Source organism: Cynoglossus semilaevis, chromosome 2, assembly GCF_000523025.1.
Source record: "Cynoglossus semilaevis isolate Cse_v1.0 chromosome 2, Cse_v1.0, whole genome shotgun sequence".
Taxonomy (NCBI): Eukaryota; Metazoa; Chordata; class Actinopteri; order Pleuronectiformes; family Cynoglossidae; genus Cynoglossus; species Cynoglossus semilaevis.
The window spans coordinates 16,524,243-16,546,567 of NC_024308.1; the positions used below are offsets into that span (position 1 = coordinate 16,524,243).

At 40.6% G+C, this 22,325-nt stretch overlaps 1 protein-coding gene across 4 annotated transcripts; it reads left to right on the plus strand.

Moving 5' to 3' along the window:
* The first annotated feature begins 1,653 nt into the window (after nucleotides 1-1,653).
* kita (KIT proto-oncogene, receptor tyrosine kinase a) lies at nucleotides 1,654-21,106 on the plus strand. 4 transcript variants are annotated; one of them, XM_017031353.2, is made up of 21 exons: nucleotides 1,654-2,245; nucleotides 4,367-4,630; nucleotides 7,410-7,694; nucleotides 7,801-7,940; nucleotides 8,618-8,810; nucleotides 9,851-10,037; nucleotides 10,552-10,667; nucleotides 10,967-11,081; nucleotides 12,220-12,404; nucleotides 13,436-13,542; nucleotides 13,627-13,753; nucleotides 15,016-15,120; nucleotides 15,329-15,439; nucleotides 15,569-15,713; nucleotides 15,884-15,978; nucleotides 16,053-16,183; nucleotides 16,514-16,636; nucleotides 17,681-17,792; nucleotides 17,879-17,978; nucleotides 18,095-18,200; nucleotides 18,831-21,106. In XM_017031353.2, the coding sequence occupies exons 1-21, from the start codon at nucleotides 2,191-2,193 to the stop codon at nucleotides 19,011-19,013; spliced, it is 2,985 nt and encodes a 994-aa protein (XP_016886842.1). In that variant the 5' UTR covers nucleotides 1,654-2,190; the 3' UTR covers nucleotides 19,014-21,106. The 4 variants fall into 4 exon arrangements, with proteins under 4 accessions (XP_016886842.1, XP_008305408.1, XP_016886843.1 ...); XM_008307186.3 differs by having other exon boundaries at nucleotides 15,572-15,713; XM_017031354.2 differs by having other exon boundaries at nucleotides 8,639-8,810.
* Nucleotides 21,107-22,325: the final 1,219 nt, after the last annotated feature.

The following is a 22,325-nucleotide window of genomic DNA, read 5'->3' on the forward strand; positions in this document are numbered from 1 at the left end:
AAGATTTAACATTTGAAGTTCAGGAGAGGACAGACTTTTCATAACAATGTATCGTGGGTCAGATTTGATTCGTTTGCTAAAAAGAAAAACAACCTGAAAGGTTTAGGATGGTCTATATTACAAAAATGTGTGTGTTGTTGGAGGGTGCGGGGTCAGTTTAAGAGAGTGAGAGAGCAAGAGAGAGAGAGAGAGGACATGGCATTTACTTAAAGGTTGCTTATTCTCACTTCTGTGATCTGCTTCATGCTTTATTTTTAATCCTAACACCATGTGCTATTAAAAACATATGTTTTTTTTTTTTCGTTTGCATTAAACATATCTGTAAATGGAAAAATCAATCTTTGATAATTGACAGGCTAGTTTGCAGGACTTAATGCTTTTGGGAAGTTAAATTAGAGCTTTGGTTTCAGTGCGTCGGCCATTCGATCCTTGAAGAGCGCCTCATTGATGCTCATGTTATGAAAAATGACTGGAACATATTACCTGACAGTTAGAATCCATTCAGCCATGTGTTTGTGTTTGTGGATCACACGTCTCTACATATTCTCATTAATGAGTCAAATCAACACTAGTTCAAAGCATTCATCCATTATATTGGTAAATATATCAGCGTACAGGCAACGCTGCAGCTATGTTTGTTTTTTGTTTTTGTTTTTTTAGATTAAAGCCACATCTTTATTTCTGTGAAATTTAGATTTGGACAAAAACACTACTGTTGTAAAGTTTTATTTGACTTTAATAACTGGGATTTTCCAGCAACAACAATAAAAAAAACTTTATAGGGATTTATGAGCCAGGAAAATGTCAGTTTGCTTCTAGGGCAGGGGACTCAAACCCCCGACATGGGAACCTCTTCTGACACACACATATTTAGAATTTTTCTAAATATTTTCATTTATTCGAATGCTTCAGTTGGTCAGAAATAGAAAAATAAGCATCAAACTCATTTGTACTGTTGTATTGTACATTATATTTACACCAAAAAGCATTTTTTCCTAAAGTTTGAAAGTGGCAGCAGTTGATTAGGGTTTGAGACCCCTGCTCCAGGCTAAATGTTCTTGAAAAAAAGCTAATGTTCTTCATTGTTCTGCCTCACTTTGAAGCTAATGACAAGTAAGTGTGAACGTTCACACTCAAAGGTCTAGAACTTTTTATACTGTTTTTATTTTTCTTACTGTCACAGAATGACTTTAATAACCAATCTGTGAGAACACCACTAATGACAAGTCACCACTCAGACTAGAAGTCCTTTAGACAAAAATGAGTGGCTGCTGCTCAGCACCTTGAGGAACAAAGATAAGATAAGTTAATGAGAAGAAGCAGAGACAAACACATCCCTGTTTCTATCAGCTCCAGGTTCTCTCCCAAAGCACTAGGTTTATCTTAACAGACCAGTGACTGTAGTGACAGTAAATGGTCACCATTCGTGGCCTGGGGTGGACTGGCAGTCCGTCCAGGGTGTACTCCACCTAAATTGTGAAATTCAGTACAATTGTATTGCAGGGAAAAACAAACAAATGTGCAAATTGACAAAAGAAAAAGAAAAAAGCAGAAAGGAAAACATCACAATAGATACATTATATACATGATAATTAAATAATAATAATACCATATAAAATGTATTATTATTATTATTATTATTATTATTATTATTCGTTGTGGTTTTAGTATGTGTATTCTTCTTGTAAGTACACTAAGGTATTCCAAATCTGTTCCGGGCTACGCCTCTTAATATTTGCATAATTCTAAATAAGTGATATGTATCGTGGTCGTCGCGTGAGCTTTTACTTATTTGTGATAAGTAGACAAGAGTCAGCGAACACCTCCTCCCTCCCGCTGCGTGTGTAACGTGTCGTTAATAGGCTCCTCTCCACACCTCTGGTTGCCATAGGCTAAACATACTGTTGACAGCTCAGTCTGCTGGAGGAACCTGCTGCTGCTGCCGCTGCTGCGTCGTGTCTCCTGCTCCTGCTCTCCACCAGAACAACATGTTTGCAGAAAGGTGACGGCTGCTGTGGTGCGCTGGAGCTGTAGCATTGTGCTTTTAAACAGTAGAGTCAGTGCGCCTCTGTCGCAGCCCGCAGCCAACTTGCCTCCACTCAGACGCGCTCGGCGAGTAGAGACTAGAGCAAACCGTGAGGACAGAGGCTGTGGCTCAGTGGTCACAGCTCGACCCATGGAATAATAACTATGGAACACCACTGGATACTACTCTGTGTCGTTTTACACCTCACCTTCAGTCCAGGTAAGACGCCAGTGGTCGTGCATGATGCGCCACTTCACGCGCACAACTTGTTGCTGTTCACTTTTTGTGTTTTGCTGTGCTTTGCCACCACGGTGTGGGAACTGACTTGGTCTGAATAAGAGGGACACGGTCCACTCATGACAGGACAGTGGACTGTCTCACTTTGTCCGCTTCACTCTCGTGATGCGTTTCTCCACATCGGTCTTTGTTGAGGTGCACTCAGCTGGAAAGGCTGCTGCAAGACAAGCGGGACCGAGTGAAACCTAATGAGGAAACTGGAGACACAGATGTGGACACCAAGTGCGCCACATTTATAATTGATGCCTTTTCCAGACGTGAGAATAAAGCGACGTTAAAAACAATTCATCATTAAGGAAAAAAAACAACAACAACAACAATAGTCTAGGACCGTGTTGTCACAGGTTCGCGTGTTTTCCCTTTTTTCCATAATTGTCTTTATTAGATCTAACTTTATCAAAGTAGCTGCGCCACTATCTATTCGTAGGAAATATGCAAATGCTCTGGTTTAGAAAAACGCACGCACGTGCGGGAACGTCACCACATACTTTGTATTTTTCTCACAGTATAGTCCGTGTGAACGTACATTAGGTTAACTTTATAATATGATAACATCGATCATTTTGCCTATGGACTGAAATTCAAACACAATCTATTTCCGGTCCGTTTCAATTATTTGATCAGACTCTGGGATTTCCCCAGAGGTGATTGGCAAAGGAATATACAGAAGTAGGATGAAAAGCCATCTTTGATGTGAAACTGCAACGATCCGCGAACCTTTGTTTAATTTACTTAGCGCGTCTGGCGCGAGTGAAAGACAGAGGCACACTCCCTGTTTTTGCGTCCTTCTTCTCTTTCTCGTGCCATGTTGTTGTCAGCGGGGAAATTAATGTCGGTAAATAACGTTTGTGTATCGTGTCAATTAAACTGTGCTGCTATCTGTCTGACACTAATAATGGTATTAATCAAATACATAATGATAATAACATTGATTATTATGATGACACAAGTGATAATAAGAGTCATTACAATTACAATAAAGCCACATCATTCTAATCTTCAAACGACTAAAGTCAATTAGTCATTACCAATAACATTCTTAGGGGGAATAAAAGTCAACAAAACAAAAATCAAATTTATTCCACTTGGTGTTGCAATCCCATGGAGAAACTGTGATGTCATGAGGAGTTGACCTCCAGGTGTTTTTCTCAGAACAAAAGTCACTGCTGTACTTTTCCCACACCTGTTTTCAGTTGGTGCAGCAGATTAGATCTTTATTTTTTTGACCCTTTTCGAGCTGAGCCCTTTCCTGGCTTTGACACATTTTTCCAATATTAAAGCGTGACTTCTCCAATGCAGAAGAGTTCGTGTTTACATTACGTATGATTTGGTTTCTTTGGCCCCTTGAGTACAGACAACAGATCACATGTCAGAGCAGGAAGAGTTCAAAGCTGGCCCCTCTGTTGTCACCAAAACCATCATTTAGAGCTGCTGAGAACCATCATCACAAATTTTACGAAAAAGATTACCTCAGGCAGGTGCTGAAAAACAACACATTTCCTAAAAAGGTCATTGAGAAAAGTCTAAGGCACCAGAAGAAAGGTTTTACCTTTATATCATTTATTTGTACAAACAGTTTGATAGTTATGTCTGTTTAAAACACGATATTCTCTTTCACACTAACAATCTGACACTGAGCTGTGGTAGAGTAAGAGCTGATGGGTCACAGGTGGACTGTTTGTTTAAGGGGGCCCCCTACAGGACAGAACATCAGTGCGTACGGGGTAAACTTTCATTTTAAGGAGTGAAGCTTGTTTGACCACCTCTGTTTCCATTTGGGACAGAGTACTGTGTGTATACGGTGTGTTTTTAAAGGTTAGCATCTTGTTTTCATGGGGCTCATGTATCCATTTATTCAGTCGATAACCCTCTTTTCACCTCGGTGGGTAAAATCGCCTTGAAAACTTCTGTTTCTAATGGAATTTCACGCCTCACATCTCAACCTTTCAAATCACTCATTGTCTGACCAATGATATCGAGTCATTTATTTTCCTCTCGAGCATAGTTGCCTTTGATTTAAAAATCTTTTTCTTCCCCCCACAGCCAACACTAAGCCAGTTATTACTACCACTGACAAGGATCACCTGGTCCTTGAGCTCAATCAGGCGTTTGAGCTGCACTGTCAGGGTGATTCAGAGATTCAGTGGGCGAGGGAGGAAAGGCCCAATGTGAAGCTACGGGGTGAGAGAAAGATGAACGGCTCCACCATGCTGCACATCACCAAAGCTCTGCCCAGTCACATGGGTCGCTACGTCTGCTTGGAGAAGAGTTCTGGGGAGCAGGCGTCCATCTACATCTATATTAGAGGTATGTTATCCAGTCTGTGTTGTGGTGTTAACTGTGTGGCACCATGTGGTAGAACAACCAAATAATGATCCTGTTGGATTGGAAGGGAAGTAACGTTTTGGCAGCGATGATGAAGAGTAGAATGTGTGGGCGTTGTTTGCAGAAGACATTGTTTCCTGCTTTGCCCTTGACAGGTACCAGAGATACGATAGCTGTTTAGTGAGAGATGGTTTTTCTGTATTTCTGCACCGTTGCATGTTTCTTACTGCTTCTGTTTCTCAGCCTGTCCTGTCTTGATTCAAATATTTTAGAGTGAATGTGTTTTCATTAGAAAACTCTTCAGACCATTTGCACTGATACAATGTGTGTTAATATGAATATGTAACTTTCACAGTATTGCATTCATCTTTCAGAACAGTCATTGGCCCAGTAGGCTCTGACTGCTGTTAACAACTAATAATGGCATGTCCGATTTTCTTTTTTTTTTTTCAATTATCATTATAACCATACCGTCTCCTGGATGGCTGGCCTGTCAGCCGATTTTGACTCTCCATCCAACAGCTGTTCTCCACCTGAATACATGTAGATGAACTGGTTTAATTCATTGTTTTGGAGTGAACTGGTGTTCAATGGTAGCCAGCAGGTTGCCTTCACAGACCGCCCATTTTAAAAAGACACTGTTATGTAAGAAAGTTTTGTGGTCAGCAAACTAATGACTAAGAAGTCAAAGCCTCATTCAGATGAAACATTTGGAAAGGAAACCCTTGTCCCCGGCTGCAGCAACCGGTTATTTCATTCCAAATTCTAAGGTTGTCTCTGAATTAAAAGCTGCAAAACAGACAAATTTCTCTTTACTCCCTGAAGTATCCTTCCCCTGCTCCATTCTTCTCCCACAGCTGTCTCCTGACTCTGCTTTGTGTGTTGTTATGATGAGCAGGAGATTTTTTTTATCCTCTCATGTTCCCTTTTAATCTGAACAGGAAGTCAGCATGTTCCTGTTAGTCTATCAATTAGACAAAATTAAATATACTACATACATTTCTGCAAAAATAGTTGTTAGGCAGGAACAAGGGTAAACAGAGCAGGCATTCAAATAATGGCTGATATCAGAATTCCACATTAACTGCCCAGACTGTTCATTTGGCCACTGGGTTGTGTGGGGAACATTTCCAAGGAAGTCAACTCAGCTTGGCCTCCTCACAGACAACAGAGTGCAGTACCATGTTTTCAACACTCATTTGTCACGTAGCATTTGGAGGGGCGCTCCTTTACACATCATAAAATGGGCTCTCAAAGAGAGAGAGGAGATGACAGTTAAATCCCCTATGAATAAAAAAAAATGATAATGATAATAAACGGCTTAACTTCTCTAATTAATCAGTCGTCCGGTGATTATACTCGGTCTCACAGGGCCACAGTCTCCTAAAACTCTGTGGTCATAAACGGTAATGAAGAGCTTTCTATATCAATATGCACACTCGTTATTTCAGTTAACATATAGACCAGATGTAGCATGTGCTAACTCCACTGAGTTTAACAAATCACCACAGGCTTATCTCATAAAGTATAACGGTCACAGTATCTGAAATTTACCATCATCCTTCAAATAAAGGCGGGGTTGGAGCCAGACTGTCTCGGAAACTCACGTCATAAAGTTGAACTCCTCCTGTATAAACTCTGTATCTCTATTAAAAAAAAAACAAGATCAAACAGAAACAAACAAACAAACATGAGATCCGTGCAGACACAGCTCTTTGTTGTTGTGTATTGGATACCGTTGACTCTGGTGTTCGGGAGGCACCTCCGTCTTCGCAGGTCATGCATGCTGTAACAAGTGCAAAATGAAAATTAGTTACGTTGGGTTTTTTTTTTTTTACTCTGCAAGAAAAGTCTACCTGGTTCTAAATAACCTGATGGGACTCCTTGAGGCGGTTGGCAAAGGGTTTGACTGCATGAACAATAAACAGAAGTAAATTTACATATTTTTTATTAAATGTGAAGCCAGCTGATATGCCTGTCAACCCAATCACGTGTCAGCATGTCAGCCTGTTTAATTGAAATATTTGTATGTATGACTAGACTGCTGTCTGTTTCCAGGTGTACCTTGACAACCAACTAAACGGTGGTGTCAGTGGTGTCAAGTTTGAGGCTAATGGACCTGATGCAATGGGAGACTGTGTCTTGACGTTGTTTGTAATAATTCCAAGTTTGACAGATTATATTATTGCACTAACTTTTGCTTTTTGGCTCAAATAGTTAGAATTGATTGGTAGAGCTGGGCCGGAACTGGACAGATATTGAAAAGAAAATCTAAGACACCAAAATATCTTGGTTATTGTTGTCTTTGTGTTGAGCAAAGGTAATTGTTGAGGGATAGAAAGAATGCAGTGACATCCTGATAGAATCATCATCAGCCTCTTTGTCACTCTCTCTATTGTGTACTGCGTATTTCTCCTTTGGTGGGTTTTACCACTGGCCTGAAATACAAATGCGCAAATGTAGTTTGCATGTGTGTTCAAGTTTTACCTTTTAGTAAAATCATATTATGTGATGTCTAAACTGTGTTTGAAAAACAATGGTCCACATTCCAAAAACACATAACAGGTAAATATTTTGTGTCCAGAAATCCATTTATAATGAAATAGCACCTCTTGAAGTGAAATAATAATGGGAAGTGTAGTGAATGTTACACAATTCAACTCTGTTATACAACGGAGGTCACATTCTTAAGGTTCAGCAACTTGACACGCTGACTACTCTGGAACCACCTCTGATGTTTGATTTTCATTTCCTCTGGCAGATCCTAAAAACCCCTTCAGAAAATCAATGGTGTTCAACATTCTAACTCGTGTGGGAGACAGTGCTATCATTCCATGCTTAGCAACAGATCCAAGTTTGGACAGCATGCACCTGGAAACATGCTCCAGGGAAGCTCTGGCCTCTGGTCTCCAATATACTGCCAGCCTAGAACAAGGAATAATCATCCACAACACGCAAAAGTCCTACGAGGGTTGTTACGTGTGCACTGGGAAGCTCTGGGAAGAGGACATTCGCTCAAGTGAATACCACCTGATAGTGAAACAAGGTAGAGTGCAGGACTGCCATTGTTAATTCATTGTTAATTAGTCGTGGTGTAACCAAACGTCCTTCAAATACAGTCTACCATATCTGCTATTTGAACATCTTTGCAGTGCCCATCGCTCCGCCTGTGATTGTAATGCAGACGCCCCAAAGAGTCGTTCTCATCCGTAACGAGAGTTTCTCCCTCACCTGCAACACCACCAACGTCAACGGAGAAATCAAACTGCAGTGGGCGATCCCACCTGGCTCGGTGAGACCCTTCTGCCCTTCCTTTTCCATGTACTAAAATGTTGATGAAAAAAAAAGTCATGCAGTCAGAAATCTGGTTGTTCATTATAAAAACAATTATTTAACAATGAAAAGAAAATTAGTTTCACTGACAAACTTAATTATCTCTGTTTACAGTAAACATGGTTACAAATTGATGCCAAAAAAAATACAAAGTTCTGTTTATTCCAACCAGATAGTTGGTCAGTGAATGCAACAAAGACTGACTTCTGAGTAACAGTAGATACTTCACTTAACTTTACTAATACTTTGATAACATTACATTATATGACATTAATGGCCTAATATGTATGGTGCAGGGTTTGTACTGATGCTGGTCAGCTGATCCTGCCAAGATGAGAGATTGTTGCAAATTAAGTCGTTACTGTTCACCTGTCATGTCAGTTACAATGTGGTCGTCTGACTTTTTTTTACACTGCATACTTTCAAGTTTATACCAGCAGCTAGGTCCGAAGTTCACTTTGTTTAGGTCCCATCTTAACAGTGTGTGTGTGCGAGAGAGCGGGTGCGCGTGTGTGTACATGCTGGTGTGTGTGCGTGCCTATGCGGGCAGTTGTGCGTCTCTGTTGGTGTTTGTGTGCTTGGCAAGGATAGACATGCAGACGGGGTTAATCTCTAGAGATCTCTGGGCGTTGACAGGGTGCCGTCTGGTATCCACAGCAACCACCAAAGGTTGACGGCGCTTCACGTATCCAGACAGAGCACTTCACCCATGTGCGCAGCTCCACGTTGCACATCAGAGCCGTCAGACATGAAGATGCTGGGAAGTACTCGTGTGAGGCTGAGAACGAGAAAGGGATCAGTAGACGATCAGTGCAGCTGGAGGTTTACGGTGAGTACACTGAGGTTAGAGCTCCGGTCAACAGCTGCGTGGACCTCAGTAAATCATGAAAATATGACTCAATGACTAACGTAAATGATTAACAACTATCACCTCTGTCTCTGCGGTCAATATTTATATTTGTACTGTGTACAAGAAATACACACAGCCAAGTGTAGAGATCCATAAAGAAAGGGAACACATAAGGAATCAAAGGATACTTTTAATAATAAAGACCATCAGACTGTTTAACTGAAAATGTTTACAGCAGAGGTTTACAATCCCTGGTTTGTGGGCCAATACTGATCTGTGGGTTATTTGGTAGCGGACCAGAATGAAAGAATTCATAATTTACCTCATTTGAATGTCGTTAGTATCATAATAAAATATAAAATATATTTTATTTTGATTTATTTAAATGGTCCTTTGACACTCCTGGATCTACTGGTCCGTGGTACTGGACCGACTGTTTTGAGATTGCGGTCAGATGGTGTTTCTGTTCAGTAAATGCAAAAACAAACAGATTGTCAGCCACCCCCAGGATAAGAGGTGGAAGATTTCTTCCATTATTTTTTGTCATCTAGATCAAGATATCTATTTGTTCCCTCAGGCCTCCACACTTTATGGTTCACATGATCTCAGCAATTCACACGTTGCCTCAGGGTATCAGGATTCTCATATGACCTCAATGACTCAAGATGCCTTAGCATCCTTTAACCCCTTCAAGGGTTTGAATTCGTTTTTGAAGGGTAGGGCTGCAGATGTGAAAAATGAAACCAGTTCAGTTTGTAAAAATATTACGGTGACACAGACTTTGAAAGTGTGTATCAAACAGATTGAAAAAGTTGACTTTAACGTAATGAAAATGCTGATAATGATAAACTTTTTGCTAATCCTTCACCAGTGGTTTTCAAACTCTTCATGCAGCTCCCCTCTTTTCAAATGAATAAAATAAAATTAGAATTAAAATAAATTTAAATACAACATTTTCATTCATGTTTTCACAACACATCAAGAAACTTGTTAAACTGAGCTTTCCCTTTAAATCCCAGAAAGAGGCTTCATCCATCTAAAACCTACGGACAACAGAACCATCCATGTGCGCTCGGGTGAGAGTTTGTCCCTAACTGTTGACATGGAGGTATATCCAAGACCAAAGACTCTGTCCTGGAGCTTCATGGGCTTTGAACTGAAGAACACCACTGACCATGTCATCACCACGCACAGCCAAGACTATAGGTGGGCCAACACGGGAATAACACGAAAGTGTTCATTACTTTGTGTTTGTGGAATTTACCACCTTCAGGTCAGAGCTGGTGGAGCCACTGTTACTGTCACAGCTTCATGAGAAGTACAGCTGCAGTAACAACATTTCATTCCAAGCTGTCTGTGCGCCACGGTGCAGTTTAGCTGACAGTGTGTTGTTACAAATATTAACACTGGATTGTTGAGACGGGTGTGACCTTTAAAGGTCTCTTAAGAGCTGATTCCTTCAAACAAACAGAACATCTAGTAATGTCTGAAACTGATTTTTCAGTTAAATCAATAATCTGTTTCTATAGTGAGAACCATTAACACTGTACTGTACTGTACTGTACTGTACTGTACTGTACTGTACTGCAGATGGATGTACAATACATGTTTGGAGCTGTGTTTTACTTTTAATCAATAAAACCATTAATTAAAACATTTATTCAATGTGTAAAAATCAATGAATGCATTCATGCTGATAATCACTTCTGTCTTTTCCCAGGCTGGTCAGTGAGCTGAGGTTAGTGCGTTTGAAAATGTCAGAAGGCGGGGTTTACACCTTTCGAGTCTCCAACGGTGACGCAGTGGCAAATCAGACGTTCACCATCTTCGTGATCAGTAAGTTGTGTCATGGATTGTGTGAAAGGTCTTTTCTCCCCTCGGGCAACAATATACGATCCATTGCTCCACACTGCATTAATCATCAGCCGCTGACGTGTAATACGTGAAATATGTTCTGATGACCTTTCATTTGCTGTAAATGGGGCCCAGTGCTCTGTCTTTAACTGAAACAACACCCAGCTGCTTCAGTAAACCCTCCTCCCCTTCATCCTCCACCGTTTGAATGTTCTTTAACCCCCCCAAAAAAAAACACTTTTATTGCCCCTTACGAACATGTTTTTACTCTTCTCTGTCAGGCAAACCTGAGATTGTATCTCATGAAGGTCCAGTGGACGGACAGGTGCGGTGTGTAGCTGAGGGATTTCCTGCTCCTCAGATCACCTGGTACTACTGTGAACAGTCCTATATCAGGTAGGTCCATTTCTCCTAATGTCTCTAGAGCTGCCAGTTGAGAAACACGCTGTGAAAAACATTTGTCTCTGATATATTTTATGTTTGTTAAAAACGTTTGAATATTTCTTTCTAACAAGTCTGTGACTTTTTCAGCAGCAGCAGCTCGCCCTGTCATGTTCTATCATACTGTATATGATGAGAGATCTCTTCGTTGAGGACTCTAATCAGATTTAAAGGATGTCCGTTATAAGGCCAAGATAAATTGTAATATACCATAAATTGATGATGTGTCACCAGAGTCAGAGAAACATTTACTGCTACAAACACAAAACATACCATCTCATGTACAGTAAAAAGCAGTATTTTATACTGGTCTCAATTTAGTAGATGAAAATCTGGAAAGCCTGAAATTCCTGTGAATATAAACTACTTTGTTGCTCCTGCTCCTGAAGTAACATCTTTTTTAATATTGATTTATTTAGTTTGGGTGGTTCAGTGGGCTACAGCAGCTCCCAGCTCCCACACACTGTAGTAGCTGCTCACCAACTACATCTGACATGAATGGAGGTGGTAATGGCAATGGAATGAAGGATTCTAACACACTTGACTGGGGTCTTTTCATGAACAGGATGCAAACACTCACCTACCTGCTAGGACAACACCCGCTCTAATTACACCTGTGTCTTTGGCGTACTTCAGACTCTACTTTAAGTAATACTGACAGACTGTCTGAGGTTGTTGTTTACTGGTGTGTAATTACCTTACATCCTCTCTTTGACTTGTATCATGTCAATACCTGCACTGATGCATTTAGTCCAGGAAGTTAGACTCCACACTGATTTGGTTTTTGGTTTGCTTCAGGTGGATGCACTCCTGAAAGAGAAAAAACATACAAAGAAAAATGTCGTATTTTAACTTAGAGTTGCCGTAAAAACCTACCGGGACCTACCGACCCATCTGATTCAAAGAGGGAAGTAAAAACAACTGAACCACGGTGTACTGTTCTGTTTTAATAACTTAGTGAAGGAATGTGTCTCTTTCATGGGTTTTTGAGAGGGAACACCCTCAATGTCCTAACGTGACATGAGATACAAAAGGAACAACGGCTATGGGAGCTCTTTCATCAAGAAAGTTTTTATTTTTTTATTTATCTTAGGTGTTCCCAGCAGAGAAATGCCACCCAGGAGAAACTCAATGTAATCACAATGACATTATCTAACCCTACATTTGGAAAGACCGAGGTGGAAAGTAGAGTTAACATCAGCAGAGGACGCTTCACTACTCTGGAGTGTGTGGCAACGGTGGATGGAGAGCAGGCCTTCACACTCTTTTCTATCAGTGGTAAATGAGGTTTCATTGTTACACAGCGCTCACTGTAGAACAGGATATAGAAAGAATTTAACACCTGTAGAAGGATGTGGCTGTCACCTGTCTAACTCTCTGTCTCACCTCTGCTTCTTGGAAGCAGCCTTCAGGGATTTTTTTTGTGCGTGAAAAAATATTTACTAAAAGCAAAACTTTGTGGGGGATTAGCCCACATCATGGCCTTGTGTTTAGAGGTTACTCCCCTCTAATCTGTTGGTAAACGTAAGCTAAGTTAAATCCATCAGATGTGATTGGCCAAAAGGTTGTGGCTTACAAAAAGGGAATTAGTTCTTTGTTTACTTTATGATTCTAAATCAGCTCTGCTATAACGGCTTTCCCATCTGCTTTACAGTGTTTGTTTACTGTTGTCAGTGTAGGAACAAACTGTATGTAAAGCACTGCAGAGTTGTCCTCGCTCAGAGCTAGAAGACTATGGTTGGTCTGTGGCTTCAGCGTGTACGTGGGAGAGCATTAGGAGGAAGAAGAGTGTCTACGGCCCAGCAGGACAGGCTGCTCGGAGCGCGTGCCCAGGCTTTTCTGTCCCTCTCAATGTAACAACAGACCGGGTGGAGGCGCTTAAACTGTGGAGCGCAGTTGGAGTCCTGGCCGTACTGAGGGGAGGGCGGGGGGTTGTAGGGCAGTGGGAGGCTTGGAGGTGTCAGTGAGCTGCAGCAGAGAGAACACAGGGCTTTAGAAACCACTGACAGGTTTACAGGGGATTAGTTCCTGCAGACGCTGCATTCTCAGATTTGAAGTTCAGAGAAAGCTTCTTATCTCTTGAAGAGCTTAATAAACCCCTCTGTGTGTGTGTACTGTGAAGTAAAACAACAGCCGGAGACAAAAGAACAGAACACTGAAAATGTTTAATTATTCATCAGCACAGCTGTAACATCAACAATAATGTGCATTATCATGAGAATTGTAGCCCAGAAATGACATATGATGTATATTTATATTGTATTGTATTTATTGTTATTGTTTGACAATATTTTGTCATCTCCTGACAGAAAGAACTGTTCCCCATGACCTGTTCACTCCACTTCTTATCGGTTCTGTATCGGCAGCAGGCATACTCTGTCTCATCCTCATCATTCTATTCTACAAGTACATGCAGGTGAAGTAGAAACAAAAGCCCTGAAGTCGTACATGTTCATAATAGTGCCCATCTCAATGTCTATTTTGCATTCACCCACGGCAGAAACCCAAATACCAGATTCAGTGGAAAGTCATTGAAGGCATCCATGGAAACAACTACGTGTATATCGACCCCACCCAGCTACCTTACGATCATCAGTGGGAGTTTCCCCGTAATAATCTGCGATTCGGTGAGCAATCTTTTTTTCTTTTTTTTTTTTTTTAATCTCCTGCAGGATATTTTGATTCAGTTTACTTGTCATTTCTGATACACACCCATTTCCTGGAACATAACAGAGCCAGTATTTGGTGATGTCTTGATGTCAGACCTATTGGTCTGGCAGAAACACAAGTGTTTTTATACAGTGAATTAACTCCACCTTAAGAAGTGTCTTTTTCTATTCAACCTGTACGATGGACTGGATTTACTGCTGCCAATGAAATGTACTTTTGAACACAGCATCACCGAAGGGCTGCATGGTCATCGGCAGCCATAACCACTAGCAATTTAATGGAATTCCTTGAATCTTTCAAGTCATCATCACATCTCAGATACTGTACTGTGTGTGGCCTGTATTCATTACTGTTTGGTGCTGAGACGGTTCCATTATTTTGCATGAACATAAAAGCCCAGACTTGCAAAGACAAAGCTTTTGGTTGATGCTCAAATAAGGTAACCAGCTTATTGTGAAACTTCTTAGTGTGTGACCCTTCCTTGAGGGAAACACCATGATCATGAAGAAGGCCCAGTCAGTGCAGTCCAGCTGTCTGACCGCTGTGGGAATGTGGGAATCTCAACTGCTAAAATGTCTGGTAGCAGGGGACTGGGTTCACGCTCTCCAGTGACAGTGGGTTCATAGTGTAATGTTTATCACGCCTGCTTACAAATCTGCCTCACACGCTGAAGGTCCTGGGTTTGAGCCCCAGGAGAACCACATACTTGGCGCCCCCCGTTGGGCCGCCTGTTGCAGCAGATCTGCTGTTAAAACAACAGTTTCCTCAGTGTGGAAACAATAAAGTTCTCTCTCTTTTTTTTTTTTTTTTACCATATAATGATGTTTAATACCCTTATTATTTATTTTATCAAGACGTAAGAAAGCATTTTTGTAGAAGGAACTACCCATCAGTGCCATAGGCCTGACATTATCACTTCCACCCATTGGCACAAGGCTTGTGGGCACAGGATCAAACTCAAGGCTGATCTGTGGTCACTGCTGATTAAACTAGTTTTATATCTCATTCATGACTCCCTTAGTGCAAACACAACTGTTGACTCGATCTGCGTGTTGTTTTTAATAAGCCATCTAAAACAGGATCCTGCGTGTCCTGGTACCTATGTACACAGCCCAGGGGCTCAAACTGGTGTTGTTTGAGAAGGCTGGCACGGGGCCATATTGTAGGAGGGAAGCATGATGGAGAAATAACAGTTTCGTATTTGTCTACTTGTCCTCAGGGAAGACGCTGGGATCCGGAGCTTTTGGAAAGGTTGTTGAAGCCACTGCGTATGGGCTGTCCAAGTCGGACACTGTCATGACGGTGGCTGTGAAAATGCTCAAATGTAAGTGATATCCATTCAGAGGCAAAGACCTGAGAGTATCAGCAGAGCAGTTACCACTTGACTTACTTATTATAATCTTCAAATGTGTTTTCATGTGGTTTTTAAACCCACATTTTCATTTTCTTTTTATTTAATTTGACACAAAACCTCAATACCACTTTGTAGTAATGACTTTCTGGGTTGTTTTATTTTTTCTTTCATTCCACAGCTAGTGCTCACGCCACAGAGAAGGAGGCCCTGATGTCCGAACTGAAGGTCCTCAGTTACTTGGGACATCACATAAACATCGTCAACCTGCTGGGGGCCTGTACTGTTGGAGGTCAGACAGGACTGTGGGGTCATTGTGTCAGAACAGAAAAGACTTTGAACCGTTCTGTATTCAGGATGACAGTGTCAGTGTGTCATGTGTTAAGCCGTATCACCCTCATAACATGCACCTCTTTGTTAGCAGGCCCTACACTTGTGATAACGGAGTACTGCTGCTTTGGAGACCTGCTGACCCTCCTCAGGCGAAAGAGAGAGTCCTTCGTTTGCTGCAAGCAGGAGGAAGACAGCTACTACCGCAATGTCGTGCCTCAGAGAGACACAGCAAGGTGGGGCTCAATTTTGTAACTAAATTAGTAGTTTATTGTGTTATGGTGAAAAAAAGCAGGCATCAGTATTCACTATCCAGAACGTGCGTGGGAGAAGAGTAGAGGGACAGCACTTTGCAAATGTCTGGCTGTGCTCTGCTAAGACCAGACTGCTCCTTTCCTCTTTACAGAGACAGCTTGAATGGCTACATGTCCATGAGGCCTTCTGTTGCTGGCAACCAACATTTCAGCCCGTCTTCTCTGAAGAGACACTCCCTGAACAAAGGCAAGGAGGAGATAAAGACTACACCAGTTCTTTCTCATGATTGGATGATTCATAATTTCTTGTCATTATTTCAGATGGAATCTACATGGAATCCAATGGGGAGAGTGAGCTGTTCGACGAGGATGGTCTGTCCCTCGTCACTGAAGATCTCATCAGCTTCTCCTACCAGGTTGCTAAGGGCATGGAGTTCTTAGCCTCCAAAAATGTGAGCACTGATATTCTTTCCAAGATTCAAGAACAACTCCTGTCATAGATTCCGCACTAATCTGTGTTGTTGATTCCTCGAAGGATCAAGTGTGCAGCTGGTAAACAGGCCTCAACGGCATGTTGCCGCTGAAAAATTCATTAGACGTGGAAGCAAATATACTGTTGTCACAGAACTCGTATGTCACTGTCAGTGGTTGTGTTACAGAAATCATCTGTGGAAATTCAGCGGCTAATGGCATTTGACAAGCCACTTGACCCTAAACTATTGATTGGTCATGTATAACATGCACGTTTGGTTATTAAGAAAACACACGTTTGTTTGTTCCAGTGCATCCACAGAGATCTGGCAGCCAGGAATATCCTCCTGACCCAAGGCAGAGTGGCAAAGATCTGTGACTTTGGTCTGGCCCGAGACATCACCACAGACTCGAACTATGTGGTCAAAGGAAACGTAAGTTCCCTCCACAGACAGTAACACTGCAGTCTCAGATAAGACAAAAACACCTGTCAAAATGAACCCATTAATCCAATAATGCATTAGCAGAGCGACACACACTATATATCCAATATTTCCTCCAGTCATTCACTTAACTACATACTTATTTGTTGCAGGATTTGAGGGGTCTTTTTTACATACTTTTCATGACTTTTTTTCACATGAATAATCCCATTTCAAACTTTTTTCATATTTTAAAATGATAATGAGAATTTGCATTGATTGGATTGATGCTGAAAACACCATTTCATCCAGCAGAGTATATTCGTATATATATATATGTATACACAGTATAGCTACTCTATATATATATACTGTATGTATATGTACGTAAACCTGCAGCTTTAACCACCTCAAATATTGAAATATTGTAACATCAACTCCAACTCCTCTCACTTTCATTAAATCCATTTGAACTGATAGAAACACAGACGTTTGTCCTTAACTCAGTCTGAATGTTCACACTTCATTACACAGCAGCCGCAGCCTCCTGGTGTGCAGTCAAAGACGGCCTTCACAGAGGTCCTGGTGGAGCCCAGGCTTATTTTAGTATGAGTGGAATAAACCTACACATATACTGTCAGTTTCTACAGTTTGGTCTAAATATGTCTTGTAACTTGATGCCAATGAGACGCTGATGTTAACAGTGGCATTTTATGAAAATAGGAAAAACTCAACCATAAATACAGGACACATTTGCATAGAAATCCAATTATTTTACCAAAAGCTCTTAAATGTCAAAAATCCAGCAACAACAACCACAGCTGCCCACACCGTTGTTTCAGGAACTTGGATGGGATATTTCTGAGGTTGTCAGGAGAGAGCCTCAGCGCTGCACTGAGATCTTTTCATTTGGAGATGTCAGGAGAATGCCGTGCTGATACTTGACATGTGATACAGTCTGTTCTCCTAGCAGAGCTGCAGTAACAACCTGGCTCTCACAGAAAAATACGACTTTTCACTTCACTGCAAGGTTTTTTTTTTGTTTTGTTTTTTTAGGCACGTCTGCCAGTTAAATGGATGTCCCCAGAGAGCATCTTTGAGTGTGTGTACACATTTGAAAGTGACATATGGTCCTATGGAATCCTGCTTTGGGAAATCTTCTCATTAGGTATTGTTATTGTTAATGTAATTACTAGTAGTAGTAGTTGTAAGAAACATGTCTCATTAAAGCATTCTTTCATTATTTGAACGTAGGAACTAGTCCCTACCCTGGTATGCCTGTGGATGCCAGATTCTACAAACTGATAAAAGAAGGATACAGAATGGAAGCACCGGAGTTTGCACCGCATGAAATGTGAGTTCCTTTTCTGTTAGACTGCATACGTTTACTCCTAAATTTACTGCAAAACAAGTAGGAGATCAAATGAGTTCCGACAGATAAAAGTGTTTGTGTGTCCACCGGCTGTTCAGGTTTCAGATAATGAGGGACTGCTGGGACGCTGACCCTGTTCACAGACCCCCCTTCAGGAAGGTCGTGGAAAGGATTGAGCAACAACTTTCAGACGCCACTAAACATGTAGGTTACCACGGGTTGTTTTTGTTTGGGTAATGTTTTGTGGTGAAGCATATCTGAATGGCACTGGAATATTTAACTATGTTATTTAACTATACTTTCCATGTAGAATTTGGAGGCATTTTAACTGAAAAAGACAAATGGAACAGTGTGTGTGAATGCTCGTGCCATACATTTTGTTGAAGTCTCTCAAATCTTTGCTCCAGTAAACAGTTGCTCAGAACCTGCTCAGGAAAATGTTAACCATATTACCTTCTATTTATAATTAATGTAAAAAATAGTTTCTTTTTGTGTTAAATTGAATGAAAATAACACAATATCTAAAATAATACAGTGTGCAGGGACTGCTTTGGTTTCTTTTTTTTAAATAGTAGTCAGACTGCTCTGCAGTAATTGAAATTTTGAAGACTTTTTTTAACTTATTCTCACAACTCATCAGTGTGTCCTGACCCAGCCACATCAAACTCCATAAGACACTCCATAAGTGGTGTGCCTACAGTGTAGTCATTAACAGCAGAGAATACGTTCTTTCAGTGGAGTTTTGCACCATCACTGCTGAGACATCAGACAGAATGAACCCCTCTGACCCCCTTGTTTTCTCCATCTTTACATTTTCTTCTCTGTGATCCGCAGATTTATCTGAACTTCAGCCTCAGGCTTCCTGTGACACCTAGAGTCTCAGAGGAGCCTAGTCCTCACAAAGCAGCATATCATAAAGTCAGCTCAACTGGCACAAACAGTTCTGTGACCCAGCCCTTACTGGTCCAGCACGAGGTCTTCCTGGAAGGAACCTCCCTCACAGCCCAACGGGTCTGAGCACCCACCTGACCTGTCTGGCTGCCTCATAAAGTGCCTGAATTGTTCCACCGCTAAGCATCCAACCATCAGACCAGCCCTCTGTTCCATAACCTGCAGCAGTGTCACATGTTGCAGGATAGAAAAGCAATTGCCATGTTGAACAAGAAAGCACAAAGGCAAAGAGCTTTCATTATTGCCTATAAATGACAGGACTAACATTTGGAACACTGCTACTGACAACTACTCACAACAAAGACCTGGTACCAGGGAGGGACAAGAGCTGTTACTTTAGAACTGTCACACAGTTCCTACTGTTATACACTTTGTTTTTTTCTGCAGGTTTTTTTTTATTATTACATTTCCACAACATTTCATAAAGTTTGTTTTGTGGTTTTTAGACATTCCATTCAAAACAAAAGCTGATGTTTTTGGTTCTGTTACTTTCTTTCTATATGTCTGGTTTTGTTTGTTTTGTTTCATTAACAAATATGTAGCGTCTTCGATTTCAGTTGGCTTTTCCCAGTGTTGGACGAAGAAAAAAAAAATCAAGACACTTGAACTATACATCATTCCATGCTTAGTGTAAATGCAGCTTTTCTTTCTTTTTCTCTCCTTTGTCATCAGTATTATTTCCAACTGTTCAGGTTCAAGTTTATATGAAGGAGATGTTTGTTTGGGGGCCAATTTGAATTATGACTTTGAAACTCTGGTGTATAAGCTACTAAATCCAAGGATACTGATGCTGAAGTTGCAGTAATGCAGTCTGGGCTGAGTGACCACTCCTACTAGATCTGAATATTAACATTACAAAATAGAACTTCACCAACAGCGGCCCCTACAGACATGGTACGCTTGCTTTTCAATTATGTGCTCATTGACTGTAAATGTAAATACTGGAAAGTAATGATGAATGCTGTATTGGAAAAAAATGCTGAAATGGAAAAAAAATGACATGAACAGCATTAAGTGGATGTTCCTCTTGTAAAGCTTTGTAAATAACTGCTGAGGGAATTATGGGGTGTTTTTCCTGCCACTACAATAAGTGTATGAGCTGTGTTTACAAGAATGACAAAAGGTACTGCCATTCCAGAAATGTGTTGTCTGCTTCAAAATGTCTCATCCTTCATATGGGACGTCTTATGTCTGACAAGCTGCTGATGTTTTTTTTGTTTTTTTTTTGCCGATGCTACTGCTGCACTGCTGCGTTGTTAGGTGTGGCTCATGGTTAAAATTGTGCTGGAGTGGACTGCATAGTTACCTGAGATGACAACCACAGACACAGACAGAGTTTTTCTTAGGCTTTTGAGATGCGTTCACCTATAAAAGACACTAGGGTTGGCAATCTCAGTTCTCCAATCACAAGCCGGTTTCCTTTTTTCAATATATCCACTGTCTTCCAAAGGTAGACGGGGTTCTTGTGTACAGCATGTAGTGTATCAATGCAGACCATTTTGATTCTCCTCTTCCTTCAGTTTGATAATGTGAAGAGCATTAGTAAAGTGTCTTGTTGGTGTGTATGTGTCTGAGCGAGGGTGTGTGTGTGCGTGTGTAGGTGAGAATCTACATTCCTTGTGTACATGTATAACTGTAAGATTTAGATATTCACTGTCCAGACGTGCCACATATTCATCAAGTTTGTCGGCTTTTAAACCCAACGGTCTTACAAATTTGTCTTTTTGTAAATACAAAGTACATATAGATTCTGAGTCGATGTTACTGCTTTTAAAATGTGTCTACCTGCATGGAGACGTGGTACGCTGACGCAGACATTTTACTGACTTCTTTTTTGTTGTTGTTGTTCTGATGTGCGCACAGATCTGCAATTGTTCATTTCCCACCATGTCTCCATAGAAACAGACCTGATTTAATTTGTTATTTATTTCATCGTGAGTCTCTCATCATGTCCTCGGAAATATTAGTGTTCAAAACTACATATTATAAGGAACGAGCTGTAACGGAAAATTGGTTATTTCACGTCTGAACGCTCCCTAGCACCTAAAGGTTTTCCTGCGTTTTGCTACATATTTCTAAAGGCTTTAGTATAAAGACATAAACATGATGTGTTGCAATAACATGTGTCAATGTAAATAAAGAAAAACATGTATAATAAATCCCTCATCCTTCATTACATATTATATAGTATGTATTCTGTTGTTACACGTTTAAAACTTTTCCACGCTCAGAGTAGGGGGGTGTATTTATATATATATATATATATATATATATATATATATTATTTTTTATTTTTTTGGCACAATTATATTTTTCCAAGTGCAGTGCCAGACAGCTAACTGTGGGTGAATAATAGTGAAGGTTATTTTCTCAGGTGGTTGTCACAGGTAGTTTATCATCTTTACTTTGTTGTGAAAGTGATGTTACCTGGATATTTCTACAACAGGCATCTGTCAAGTAGAGTAAGGGGTGAAACTCTGTTCTCCTTTTTGCATTTCTTCCTGCTTTACTCTTAAGCCCTTGGCTCCAGGCCACAGAGGGACATCTGGCCATGAGGGGGAAGCCAAGAAGAGGACAGCAACCCTTGAAACAGACAGGCCAGTGCACAAATTTGCGTGGGCAGCGTCCATTGTTTTAGGATCTAGCTGATAAGAAACAAGCAGGAAATCCCACCATTGAAGGAGAGAACGCATGAATGCAAATGTTTGTTGATTGGCCCAAAGGAAGTTTAACACAAAAAGAGACAGAGCTCATGTGAATCAAGGTTAGAATTATAGCAATAAGCTGTGAGGATATTCAGCAATAGATGAAAAATTACAAAAAAGTAAAATATTGCCTGCCACATCATTAAGTAGTTTGTTTGAAATGACACAATAGTACAGTGATTTTTTTTATTTATTTATGCTTTTTTATTCCTTAATCAGAACTTAAAAGGGACATATTTATGTTTGGGTTTTTTTTTTGTTTGTTTGTTTTATTCAAAGAAACTTTGCCTGATTTGCTGATTTCAACATTACAGTGCTGTTCAAAGAGAATAAGACCTGTCATCCCCTCACTGATTAACAACCACTCTCTTCCAAAAGCAGCACTTGCATTGTCTTCCCAGTTCCAGCATTCCTTGAGGGCGAACAGGCCTATGCCATGCTCCAGATCCATATCATCATTTGTACTAACATCATCTTGTTGAAGCAAGACCAATACACACATATTAATGCCAATTTCAAGGCTTTTTACAGTGAAATATTATGCAATACATCTGTCATTTGCTTCTTGAACATTAATCTCTGTTTCTTCTCCTCCTCCTTGAAAAATGCCATGGCATAAATCCAAAAAGAAGCTTATAAATTCTATTTAGCTCTAGATAATAACCGAGTCAGT

What these genes read in the sequence shown, in the direction of transcription:
- kita (XM_017031353.2), top strand. Translation starts at nt 2,191, where the DNA reads ATGGAACACCACTGGATACTACTCTGTGTCGTTTTACACCTCACCTTC. An exon ending in GGGCGATCCCACCTGGCTCG is followed by an intron (nt 7,941 to 8,617) that starts GTGAGACCCTTC and finishes GGGCGTTGACAG; the next exon opens with GGTGCCGTCTGGTATCCACA. An exon ending in ACGCACAGCCAAGACTATAG is followed by an intron (nt 10,038 to 10,551) that starts GTGGGCCAACAC and finishes GTCTTTTCCCAG; the next exon opens with GCTGGTCAGTGAGCTGAGGT.